The following is a 13,966-nucleotide window of genomic DNA, read 5'->3' as shown; positions in this document are numbered from 1 at the left end:
GACCAAATTCTATATTAAAAAGGGGAAGTTGATGTTACATATACACTGACAGCATCTTGTATTTTATTTCCATTTTTTACCCTTTTTTTTCCTTTCTTTATTATGGGTTTTCTCCATTCTCTTATGGTTATGTTTATTTTAATATTCGTAACTTAGATTCATTCGCTTGGGGGAGTGGGGAAATCAGAATCTTGATAACCCTGCGGCCAGACTATCAAGTTCTGCTTTTGACTTGCCAAAACAATATTATAATTGAAATCTGTGACTGTCACAGCATATATATTAATATACACAATATGTGTGTGTTTGTGTGTGTGAATTTGTGCTTTTGGGTTGTTTGAAGATGTCAACTTTATCCTCGTTCCACGTGGAAAAAGAACAGGGCGCAGATTGGTCTAAAACATGTGCAAGCATGAAACAAAATGGTTTTTTACTTTTTACAGCGCTGATTATTGTATGATCATTAGAGATTTAACCGAGTTGGAACCAACAAAAAAGACTTGTAATGAAGTTCAAACTTGACAATAAATTACAAAATCCAGGAGGGTTTCTTTTTGGGTGAAAACAACATAATGGGATCAAATTAATTCCAAGAATTACATCTGATCACTTCTTGAAAAATAAACTAACCGGATTCTTGTTTGCGCAAGATCACTCTTAGTTCATGCATCTCTTGAAATCCTAAAAGTTAGATTCATCCTGGCTTTCTGAAGGGCATCTAATCAGCTCCAATATGTTAACCACTTCTGCCATGTCGGGTCTGTTCGATGGCACTTGGGACGTGCAGATTAAGCCTAGTTTCATCACCGGAATCACCTCATCCATAGGAAACGTCCCCTCCAACCTACTGTCCACGCATTCCTCCACTCTGCCTTCTTCTAATGCACCTCGAACCATATCACATAGCACCACGACATCATCATCCATGTACTCGACAGGCCTCTTGCCGGTCACTATCTCCAAGACCAATATACCGAATCCATAAACATCACATTTTTCGGTGATTTTCACTGTTTTGCAGGCAAACTCCGGCGCCATGTAGCCTAAGGCACTCTGAATCTTGCTGCTCAAAACGTATCGATCCAGCGTAGGTAATAGCCTTGCTAAGCTATAATCCGCAACCTTAGGTTCACCGGAGCCGTCAATTAAGATATTGCTGGACTTTAAGTTGTAGTGTATTGTGTTCTTCAGGTGTAAATGAGCTAACCCTTTCGCTGCGCCAAGAATGATATTGAATCTCTCATTCCACGAGAGGTAATTTCCAGCACATGTTTCATGGAGGTGCTTGTACAAATTTCCACCTGAGACAAATTCATATATAAGAAGCTGTAGTGATGGGGTCCAGTAATAACCATCGAGTGCCACGAGGTTATCATGACGAATTCTCCCCAACTTCTTCATTTCCCTTTCAAAATCTTCTTGGGATTTGACAAGACTCGAAGCAGTGAGTTTCTTGATGGCGACTGAACGCCCATCTCTAAGAATAGTTCGATAGACCGTGCCAAATCCCCCACGGCCAAGTTCACAATCTTTGTTGAGCAGAGCATGTGTCCCAGTGTTAAAATTGGGGTCTCCTGAAAACATAACAAGTTTTCCAGAATCGCCATATGCAGTCGGTGAATGGCTAAATTCATTACCACCAGAAAATGTAAGAGCTACAGCCGAATTAGAAGTGGAAGATCGTACATGGAAATTCAGAACAGTTATGGCAACTACACCAATGACTATAGCAGCGGCCGCACTAATGGCAATTAAGGCCGAAATGCTGAGAATTTTCTTCCCATGACGAAAACTTTGGGGGTTGATACCTGGTGCATCGTCCGTAGAATTGGGATTGAGTACGAGCGGTTTAGGAAGGACGGTAGGGCAACTTGTATGGACTGCCGCCCCACAAAGAGATGGATTTCCTGACACTGATGATGGTGCAATGGCGTTGAAGAAACCACCAGCAGGCAGTTCACCTTGTAGTTGGTTCTCTGAAATGTTAAACGACTGCAAGCGAACAAGATTTGCCAGCTGCTTTGGTAGTGTTCCTGTCAGCTTGTTGAACGAAAAATCTACAATTTGAAGGTAGCTAAGCTTGGCAAGAGATGCGGGAACTGATCCCGTTATTTCATTATGAGCAAGAGACCTGTCAAAACGCAGCAAAATTAAAAAGGAACTCCTGTTAGAATGGTAGAGCCCAAACAACTTGGCAATTAAGGGGTTTTGAATCAAGATTTTTCGCCAAGAAAATTCCGTCAGAATAAGTTATTTCAGGGATGGCATGCTCTAAAGATATCATCCTACAGTAATCACAAACTAAATAACAGTCTAAGATTGTACAATGATCTATATCATATAGGTAATTCATTTTCAACCACCATAGTAGGACGAAAAGAACCACTGAAAAATGTTCTCCTTCACAACTATGAAATATCTTTAGCTAGTAACAAGATGAATAGAGTGGCTGAAATCACAGACAATTAACCACAAATACTGAAAAAAGCCACCACATTGACAAGTTGCACGATAAATAAAGTCAAATCACATGACAAGCATAAAACTTACAAAATCATTAGGGAAGAGCAATCCTCAATTGTCGAAGGGATGTTTCCACCAAACAAGTTCCTCTCCAGTCTCAATTCATTAAGAGAGATGGCTCCTCCAATTTCAGAAGGAATGCTGCCATTTAACTGATTCTCGCTGAAATCAAGAACACTTAAGGTCTTCAACTGTGCAATATCTGCAGGTATGCTGCCCATGAATGAGTTACTTGCCATATTCAAGAACAGCAAGCTGCTAAAATCCCCAACAGAAGATGGAATTACACCAGATAACTTATTCTGGGACACATCCAAAATCAAGAGCTTTTTACGAGAGTTTTCGGTTGAAGAATTGATGGCATTATCAATGCTGCCACTTAATTTGTTATCTGACAAGACAACTTTCTCCAAACCAATATTGAATATCCAAGAAGGAAGATTTCCTATCAAATAATTATGACTGATATCAAACACCAGAAGGTTTACAAAACTGCTCATGGATTCGGGCAAGCTTCCCATGAGGGCATTGCTGGATACATTGAGAATCTTCAACGACTGCAGCTTCCCAATTGAATCGGGGACTTGACCGCTAAACCTATTTGCAGAAAGATCAAGGGTCTCGAGGCTTCTCATTTCTCCAATCCATTTGGGCACCTCTCCCACAAATCCATTTTTGTGTAAAACTAAATTATTGCACAAAGCAAGATTCTGCATTGTGCTTGGAAGCCATCCAGAAAGCGAATTTTCGCTCAAATCAATTAACCTCAAAAGCAAACAATTCCCGATTTCATGAGGGACTTCACCGGTAAACTGATTCTTACGTAAATTTAATGCCCTCAAATTGTTCGAACCTTCTATGAATTTTGGAATTTTACCCTCTAACATATTATCAGACAAATCAAGAGACCTAAGCCCTGGCAACGACCAGAGCCTAGAAGCCAACACCCCCGAAAACTGATTACCCGAAAAGTTGAGGGAAGCAAGCATAGAACATGAGCTCAAACTCTCAGGAATCATGCCTGAAAACTTGTTATGAGCCAAGGAAACAGATCGCAATGACCCACATTGGCTAAAGAAATCACTTGGAATCGAACCAGAGAAGCCATTATCACTCAAATCCAAGACCCTAAGATCAGGAAGCTGAGCAAGGCTGAGGCTTAATATACCTGTAAGATTGTTTCTAGCAAGCGAAAGCTTTCGAAGAAACTGCAGTCGGAGCAGGCCTCTGCCTAACTTTCCTGAGAGCTCACAGCCATCAAGAACAAGGTCAGACACTCTATTGGATCTGGGGTTACATTTTACGCCATACCAATTACAAGGGGTATTGTCATCTTCGTTCCAAGAACTTAGTTTGCCATCAGGATCCTTGACGTCAGCCTTGAACACGATTAAGCCCAGAACATCGTCATTTAAAGAGGGGCTAAAAGATGTGACCAAAAATGGAGACAAATAAATGAGAGAGAAAACAACGAGCAAATTTCTCATCTTCAAGAAACTGCCACGATGCTCATATAAGGTTAAGACATTGTGAAGCCTGATGGAACCCAATGAGGACGAATCCTTGTTCACTGAAAAACGGAGCTCAACGACTGAAGGGAGAAACAACCAGGCGTAAGCCGAGTTTGAAAAGTAGATGAAACGACTGATGATTCTTAAAAAAATCCTCTAATTCTTCAAGACAAACTATACTGCCTAAACTCCTTAAAAGCTTGTAAAAAAATTCAAAGCATATACATACAAAGATTGCGATTGCAACGACTTTAACGGCTAGAAATCGAGACCTGAGCAAAAACACGAGAGAACCCAGAAAATAATTAAAAAATTCCAAATGAGCTGGACCAGGAAGAGAATGAAAAATGGGAAATGCAGGTCAGACTTCGGAAGAAAGAGTGATAGTAAAGCAGCAGGCAGCAAAACAGAAGCAATTTCGATCTCAAGAGAAGGGAAATGAGCTCAGTAATGTGGCAAGCTTCGCCGGAATATTCTTCGTAAAAGGTGAATGGCACGAGGGTGAACTTGAATGGCGTGCATAACAGCCAAATCCGCCGGGAAAAGAGCAGAGAATGGGAGTTTCCGGCGACAGGAGAGTCAGTAAACATTTAAAGCACTCGCTTTCCTCTCAAATTTTTTATTCCTCTGATTTTACGACTAAAATAAACAAGGAGAGGGAAACCAAAGGGATCAAAATATAATTACTTGATAAATTATTACTTTTTATGCTAAGCTGTGAATATCAATATGTTTGATATGTCTCACAGATAAAGATTCGTGAGACCGTCTCACAAAAGACCTATTCTAACTATTTTATACTGATTCATTTGTTCGTGAGACCGTCTCACAAAAGAACTATTTTATACTGATTCATTTGTTCGTGAGACCGTCTCACAAAAGACATATTCTAACTATTTTATATTGATTCATTTGTAAGACCATATCTTCAATTTTTATCTCCTTCATCTCATTTATATTTTTGATATAAAAAATAATATTTTTTTATGAACTAACTCGTTTAAGAACTCAATCTCCCAATATTGACTAATGTGACGACTTTACTATAGTTTTTGAGTTTACTACCTTAATATACATTTTCACAAAGACTTTATAGCATACTCATGAATCAAATATAATCTTTATTATTCGTTTTTTTCCTTTGACAATCACTCAATCAGGTATATCATAAATATCTATAATCTAAACTTTCTTGTTTTTGAAAATGTCATTTATTTAAATCTCAAACAAGAATTTTTGCATAAATGACAATGATTCCTTGCCCACCAACCTTCATGTGCCACTTTAATGGCTTAGATAGGACATCATCATACATGACATTTTTATGAATGGAAAAATGGGGAATTAATTAATTATTTCCACAGCGCAATTAACTGAAATTTTTCATGCCTTGCCTTGTACTCAACTCTCACAGAAAATATTTTTTTTAAAAAAAACTTATATTTATTTCATATATATGTACAATATAAAGTACACACAAAAATGTGGAAAAACCAAAATCTAAAACAAGGAAAAGTTGGTGGAGGAATAAATAGAGTGGGTGGTGGCAATAAAGAAGATGGTAGTGATGCATAAATGTGAGCAGGGAGGGGGCACAGAATATTGCAGGTGGGTTGGAGAGGGACTCTATCTTTGCCTTTAAAGCTTTTTTTGTAACTTCAGATTCTTCGACTCGACTCGATTCGATTTGATTTCAGACAAACAAAAAATATAACTCAATTCGATTTGAATATTTCTCATATTTGAACTAAAAATTTTCAAAAAAATTTAAAAAACGTCGACTCTAGATGCACTATTCGGACAATGCATTCAAGAGCAACTTGAAATTTCTCGATAATTAGTTCATGAATAACGCTCCCATTGAAGTGAGTAACCACGGGTTATCATTCAAACGATTTTTCGAATGTTTTTGTATAAAAATTTAAAGGCAAAAAATTGTGTGAGACGGTCTCACAGATCTTATTATGTGATACTTATATCTTATTTGGGTCATCCAAGAAAAATTATTATTTTTTATGCTAAGATTATTACTTTTTATTGTGAATATCGGTAAGGTTGGTCATTCTCACAAATAAAAATTCGTGAAAATGTCTTACAAAAATCTACTCAAATTTAAATTGCCCCTCTGTTTGCTCAAATTTTATACTTAAAAATTTAAGAATCCTTTGAGTATTTCCCCTAAAATTCGATTTTATTTTTACATATTTTCCGAAGGTACATATGATTTGACAAGAGGCACGTTGTAAAAATTAATTTTATAAATTCATACCCGATACATCTATATTAAATATACTATATTATTAAGTGTGAAACCTTTAGAATAACTATCTAAGGATAAAAACTCGTGTGAGACGATCTCACGGATCGTATTTCGTGAGAAAGATCTCTTATTTGGGTCGTCCATGAAAAAGTATTACTTCTTATGCTGAGATTATTACTTTTTATTGTGAATATCGGTAGGGTTGACCTGTCTCACAAATAAAGATTCGTGAGACCGTCTCACAAGAGACCTACTCCTACATAAGAGGACATCAAAATATTTAATTTCATAATTACCCTTCTTACCTCACTAAAACCTTCTAAAGTCAATCAATATTTTACGTAGAAAAAATCGAAACAAAACTTTCGATTTGAACTCTTATAAATTGAAAATAATTTCGTGTTGATTGTTTAATATTATTTGATCAAATTAAAAAAATAATAATATCACGTACAACGCGTGGGCATATTTCGCTATTTCATATTAATTACGTGCATCAAAATGGCAATAACACACCGATATATAGATGAAATAAATGTGCTTCGGTGTAACATAATAAATTAGCGGTTTAATTATACAATATGATTTTAATTCCAAAATATTCTACATTGGACGATGGTAAAAATAATATAGAAAACACGTGATTAGAATTGTACGGAATTGATATTTTTGAACAAATTGTGTGTGTATATATTGTATCACGATAAGTTTTCCATGTGTACAAAGCAATATGAAGCACGAGACAGGGTGTACCGTCGAAACGGAAACACAAACCCACTAAAGCGAGCAAATGATAAAAGATAAAAATTCGTGTGAGACGGTTTATGGGTCGTATTTTGTGAGACGGATATCTTTATTTAGGTCATCCATGAAAAAAGTATTATTTTTTATGCTAAGAGTATTACTTTTTATTGTGAATACCGTTAGGATTGACCCGTCTCACAGAGAAATATTCATGAGATCGTCTCACAAGAGACCTACTAAAACTGAAAAGGGAAAAGGATTTTAGTTCAATTAATTTATTTTCGTTTCTTTAATTGACTCTCACCCTAAAAAAATTTAATTATTTTAACTATGTGGTTAATATTTTGTTGTCATCCTAGGAAAAAAATTAGATGACAATTTTTTTATATGATAACGAAAATATCTTATCGTGACTTAAGGAAAATAATAAAATCATTAGCATTTGGTAATTATTTTACATATGTATTTTGTGTATGTCATTCGTTAGTATAAATAATAAATTTATCTGGGTAAGTCGAATGAGATTAGGTATTACAATTTTCCCGCGGGTCCTTGAATTGGGGCGGGTTTGAGGATTTTTCAAATTCATGGAGACAAATCAGAGACGAATATGATAATGTTATCTCTGTCTTCGAATTCCTATCGGAGTATCTGATAATAATATCACTACTACGGTTAATAATAATGATTTTTCCTAATAATTGACAAAAAAAGAAAACTCAATTTCATAACATTCAATTTTCGTTCATGATCCAACTTGTCACCTCATGATAATTATATGGTTTCATATTTTTTCTGTTTATTAAAACTGTGAATTACAAAAGTTTACATTGTTTAAGTAATATTAATATTTTTATATGTAATTGGATTATTGTAACAATTTTTTTAAAATTGAATTTGAAGATTTATTTGGTTAATTCAACCTATATTTGAAACGGTGATGAAGATATTGATTTAATTCACGTCAAATCAGGGACGAGCCGATGATGACAAATTCTGACACCTCATTACCATTTATAGATTATTTGAAGTGGAGATGAAGATCATGATGAAAATTTAATGGACTTAATCCCCGCATAAATTAAATAAGGATTACTTGGGTTAGTCTATGCTACACATCGAGTGTTTTTCGTCGTATTCCAATATCATTAGATCATGTGATTCTCTCACATTTTCATTGAACTTAACATATTTTCATTGAACTTAACATATATATCGATGATTCAATGACTAACTGTTAGAATTTGATGCTTAATGAATGAAAATTAAGCAAATAAATCAATATAATTGATTGGAAAAATTCGAAACGAAGAACGAAACTTAATGAACGAATATTAAGTTCGGTGGTTCTGAATTAAACTCGAAACAAGTTCATCAAATGTTGAATGAAATTCAATCGAGTAGTCGGAACGTGTAAGGGACGAAAACAGAAAAAAAAAGCGCGCGCCTGCCAGTGGCAGGAGCGCACCCGTGCGCGGGTGCGCGCGCCTGCCGAGAGCAGCCGAGCAGCAGTAGCAGCGCCCCTGGCGCACTTCGAGTTTTCTGCGTTTTTCTGACATTTTTTCATTCCTTTGGCATTATTTGATGCTTGTGATCAGTTACAATGGCCAAGGGACACCCCCTATGAATGAAATATCATGTCTTTTACATGAAAAACATTAAATGATTGATTTTTTTTTTTTTGAAAATAAAACACACTTTTTTCATCATATGCATATTGTCTTCTTCCTTCTTCAACAAGAGAGAGTTTCTTCATTTTCTTTGTGATAGAACTTGAATATTTGAGTGCTTAGTATTCAAGTGTTGTAGTTGTATCTTGGGAGAAGATTGCCACATCCTCTAGCACGTTGTGAGGGGCAAATTCTTCTTAAGGAGAAAGTGTTCAACACTTGCCTCTACAAAGCCATTCATTTGTTTTCTTCTTACTTTTCTCTCATATTTGAATACCACAAACAACAATCTTAAGAAGAATTTTGGATTTTTGATCATTTGCAAGAAGAATCTCAATGGCATCAACATCTACAACTCCACATGCAACCATTGCTCAAGGAGAGAAACCAGAAAAGTTTTCTGGTGCGGACTTCAAAAGATGGCAACAAAAGATGATTTTCTATCTTACAACCTTGAGTTTGTCAAGGTTCTTGAAGGAGGATCCTCCCACCGTTGCTGAAAACGAGACAGACATCAACATGAGGGCCGCTTTGGATGCATGGAACCAAAGTGACTTCTTATGTAAGAACTACATCCTAAATGGACTTGACAATGCATTGTACAATGTGTATTGTCAAGTCAAGATCGCCAAGAAACTTTGGGATATGCTTGATAAGAAATATAGGGCGGAGGATGCGGGCTTGAAGAAGTTCATTGTTGGGAGGTTTTTGGACTTCAAGATGGTGGACTCAAAATCTGTGATGAGTCAAGTGCAAAAACTACAACTTCTCTTGCACGAGATTCATGAGGAAGGAATGAATCTAAGCGAGTCCTTCCAAGTTGCGGCCATGATAGAGAAACTCCCTCCATTGTGGAAGGATTTCAAGAATTATTTGAAGCACAAAAGAAAGGAGATGTGATTGGAGGATCTCATTGTGAGATTGAGAATAGAATAGGACAACAAGAGCACCGAGACCAAGGCAAGTAAAATGGCAGCAAGGGTGAACATTGTCGAATCGAGTTCTCAAGGGAAGAAGAGAAAGTTTGAGAAGCAACCACAACAAGGCCAACAACCACCAAATAAGAAAAAGTTCAAAGGCACTTGTTATAACTGCGGAAACCAAATCACATGACGAAAGATTGTAGGAAGCCAAAGAAGGGAAATCCTCAAGCCAATGTAGTTCAAGAAAGGTCGGTACCATTTGATTTTTCTCAACTTGATTTGACTGCAGTTATTTTGGAAGCAAACTTGGTTGAAAACTCCAATGAGTGGTGGGTTGATACTGGAGCAACTCGACACACATGCTCCAACAAAGAGATGTTCTCCACATACACTCCATCGACCGAGAGAAAACTTTACATGGGGAACTCCGCTACATCTGAGGTGGTGGGCACTGGAAATGTGGTATTGAAGATGACATCGGGTTTGGAAGTAACCCTTGTTGATGCACTTCATGTACCAGACATAAGAAAGAACCTCGTGTCGGGGTCTCTGTTGGTCAAACATGGGTTTAGACTAGTATTTGAGTCTAACAAGGTTGTATTGACCAAGAATGGTCATTTTATTGGAAAAGGATATCTCGATGAGAACCTTTTCAAGTTGAATGTAATGGCTATACGCCAAAATGTTGTTGAAAGTAATAAAGACAAAAGTTTTATTTACTTGCTTGAGTGTTCTCATTTATGGCATGTTCGTTTAGGACACGTAAATTTTAATAACTTGCAACGTTTAATGAAACTTGAATTATTGCCTAAACACAACGTCGATCCAACACAAAAATGCGAGATATGTGTTGAAGGAAAAATGACCAAAGCGTCTTACCACCCGATTGAAAGATGTATAACTCCTCTAGAACTAATACACACCGATCTTGGTGAATTAAAGTTTGTACAAACTAGAGGAGGGAAAAGATACTACGTGACATTCATTGATGATAATACAAGGTACTGTTACGTTTATCTTTTGAGGTCAAAAGATGAAGCTCTTGAAGCATTCAAATGCTATAAGACCGAAGTTGAGAATCAACTAGGCAAACAAATAAAGAGGGTTCGAAGCGATAGAGGGGGCGAATACGGAGCACCGTTTGATGAATTCTGTACATCTGTGGGTATAATTCATGAAACGACTACTCTTTATTCACCACAATCGAATGGCATTGCCGAAAGAAAGAATCGAACTCCAAAAAATATGATGAATGCTATGTTAATAAGTTCAGGACTACCCCAAAACTTGTGGGGGGAAGCAATACTATCGGCTAATCACATCCTGAACAACATACCTCACAAGAAAAATGACAAGTCACTTTATGAATTGTGGAAAGGTCACAAACCTTCCTACAAGTATCTCAAAGTGTGGGGGTGTCTAGCTAAGGTTGAAATACCAAAGCCTAAACAAGAGCGAATTGGACCAAAGACGGTCGACTGTATATTCATTGGATATGTATATAATAGTAGTGTCTATAGGTTTATAGTGCACAAATCTGAAAATACAGAAATGAATACGGGCATGACAATTGAGTCAAGAAATGCAGTATTCTTTGAAAACATATTTCCTTGTAAAGAAAGGAAAGAAAATGGTTCTAGCAAGCGAAAACTTGAGATGGTGCATGAAGGTCAAGTACCTACACATGAGCCAACTCTAAATGAAAATGCTATACCATTGGAAGGCTCTTCAAAGGAGCAAGAGGCAAGAAGTAGCAAAATGGCTAGAATCTCAAAGTCCTTTGGTCCAGACTTCCATACTTTTATGTTGGAGAATGAACCAAAGAACATACAAGATGCTCTGGCTAGCCCTGACGCTCCTTATTGGAAAGAAGCCATCAACTCTGAAATAGATTCTATTTTGCAAAACCATACTTGGGAACTAGTGGATCTTCCACCAGGTACCAAGCCATTGGGATGCAAATGGATATTGAAAAAGAAAATGAAAGTTTATGGAAGTATTGAAAAATACAAAGCCAGGCTTGTGGCCAAAGGCTATAAACAAAGAGAAGATCATGATTTCTTCGACACGTATTCACCAGTTTCAAGAATAACATCCATTCGTGTGCTCATTGCTATTGCAGCTTTGCATAACCTTGAGATACATCAAATGGATGTCAAAACGGCATTCTTAAATGGTGAACTTGAAGAAGAAATATATATGGAGCAACCTGAAGGCTTCATTGTGAAAGGACAAGAAAGAAGGTCTGTCGTTTAATTAAGTCACTATACGGACTTAAACAAGCGCCCAAGCAGTGGCACGAAAAATTTGACAAGGTAGTATTGTCAAATGGATTTAAGATTAATGAGTGTGACAAATGTGTTTACATTAAAGGCACTCGAAAATCTTATGTGATAGTATGTCTATATGTGGATGACATGCTTATAATGGGGAATAGCCAAGAGTCGATTAAGAGTACAAAGAAAATGTTGACAAAACATTTTGATATGAAAGATATGGGTATTGCTGATGTAATTCTAGGGATTAAAATCTTTAGAACTCCAGAAGCAATAGTCCTATCTCAATCTCATTATGTAGAAACATTGTTAAAGAAGTTTAACGCTTACGACTCTACCCCAGTAAAAACGCCTTTAGACGTAAATGTTCATTTGGCGAAGAATCATGGAGAACCAGTTTCCCAACTGGAATACTCCAAAATTATTGGAAGTCTTATGTACATCACTAATTGTACTAGACCTGACATCGCTTGTGCAGTTAACAAGTTAAGTCGGTTTACGAGTAACCCTAGTGATGCACACTGGAAGGCGTTGACAAGGGTGCTTAGATATTTAAAGCACACCTCAGAATATGGACTAAATTACACAAGGTATCCTGCAGTACTTGAAGGATACTGTGATGCAAATTGGATTTCTGATACCAATGACTCCAAATCCACCAGCGGCTATGTATTTAGCATTGGTGGAGGAGCAGTCTCTTGGAGGTCATCGAAACAAACTTGCGTTGCAAGATCTACTATGGAATCGGAGTTCATAGCGCTAGATAAAGCTGCAGAAGAAGCTGAATGGCTTCGCAACTTTTTAGAGGACATTCCATGTTGGACAAGTCCAGTGCCAGCAATCTTGATACATTGCGACAGTCACTCGGCAATTGCAAGGGCACAAAACAGTATGTACAATGGCAAGTCTCGACACATTCGTCGAAGACATAATACTGTGCGACAATTGATCTCTAATGGAGTTATATCTGTTGATTATATCAAATCAAGGGATAACTTAGCGGATCAGCTTACAAAAGCATTAAATAGAGATCAAATGTACTGTCTGTCAAGAGGAATGGGTTTAAAACCTACCAAATAAAGTTTTCATAGTGGCAACCCAACCTTGTAGATTGGAGATCCCAAGATCTTGGTTCAATGGGACAACTAAGTTATGAAAACTTGAGGAATCACTCTTCATTCCTAAGACGATGAGTGAAGTTGCCTACAAAGGTAGTGAGGTTAAATATTGTACTTTTAATGATTCCGTAGCTTACAAAAGCGGGATAAGTAGGATACCCTTTTACAAGGAGATCACCTATGTACGTGTGAGGACGGGCCGCCTCAATGAAACACGTATGAAGCCAAGATGTGTTCCATGGTCAAAACGGACACAACCGATAAAACAAAATGGAAATTGAAGAAAAGTTATCATGTGGGTACAGTTGTCTGGGTTTACATGAACCGCCAAGAAGTTCAAGACACCACGTTCACTTCGTGGCCTAGTAAATCCGATTGTATTCCACTAAGGCGGGTTCAAAGCCGAAAGCTACCTCTCCCGATGTGATAATTTTTTGTATATACTCTCTCTTATGCATCACGAGCATTCATGCATTAATTTCATTCATGTGGGGGATTGTTGGAATTTTGGTGCTTAATGAATGAAAATGAAGCAAATAAATCAATATGTTTGATTGGAAAAATTCGAAACGAAGAACAAAACTTAATGAACGAATATTAAGTTTGGTGCTTCTGAATTAAACTCGAAACAAGTTCATCAAATATTGAATGAAATTCAACCGAGTAGTCGGAACGTGTAAGGGACGAAAACAGAAAAAAAAATTGGTCGATAAACAGTAGCAGGCGCGCACCTGCGAGCAGGTGCGCGCGAGCGCTCTCGGCAGGCGCTGCCGAGAGCTCTCGACAGGCGCTGCCGAGAGCTGCCGAGCGCTGCTCGGCAGTGCGCCCGCGCGCATGCGCAGGCGTGCGCCCCTGCGCGCACAGACACATCCCTTCGAGTTTTCTGCGTTTTTCTGACATTTTTTCATTCATTTGGCATTGTTTGATGCTTGTGATCAGTT

At 37.4% G+C, this 13,966-nt stretch overlaps 1 protein-coding gene across 1 annotated transcript; it reads right to left on the bottom strand.

Moving 5' to 3' along the window:
- Positions 1–480: 480 nt before the first annotated feature.
- Positions 481–4,669, bottom strand: LOC142548739 (putative LRR receptor-like serine/threonine-protein kinase IRK). The gene is made up of 2 exons (XM_075657235.1): positions 2,551–4,669; positions 481–2,131 (listed from the first exon to the last, which is right to left on the bottom strand). The coding sequence occupies exons 1-2, from the start codon at positions 4,008–4,010 to the stop codon at positions 682–684; spliced, it is 2,910 nt and encodes a 969-aa protein (XP_075513350.1). The 5' UTR covers positions 4,011–4,669; the 3' UTR covers positions 481–681.
- Between the last annotated feature and the right edge of the window lie 9,297 nt (positions 4,670–13,966).

The sequence above is a fragment of the Primulina tabacum genome, chromosome 6 (genome assembly GCF_025594145.1).
Source record: "Primulina tabacum isolate GXHZ01 chromosome 6, ASM2559414v2, whole genome shotgun sequence".
Taxonomy (NCBI): domain Eukaryota; kingdom Viridiplantae; phylum Streptophyta; class Magnoliopsida; order Lamiales; family Gesneriaceae; genus Primulina; species Primulina tabacum.
The sequence above is the reverse complement of the archived record's forward strand: the minus strand, read 5'-3'. Positions and strand labels throughout refer to the sequence as shown.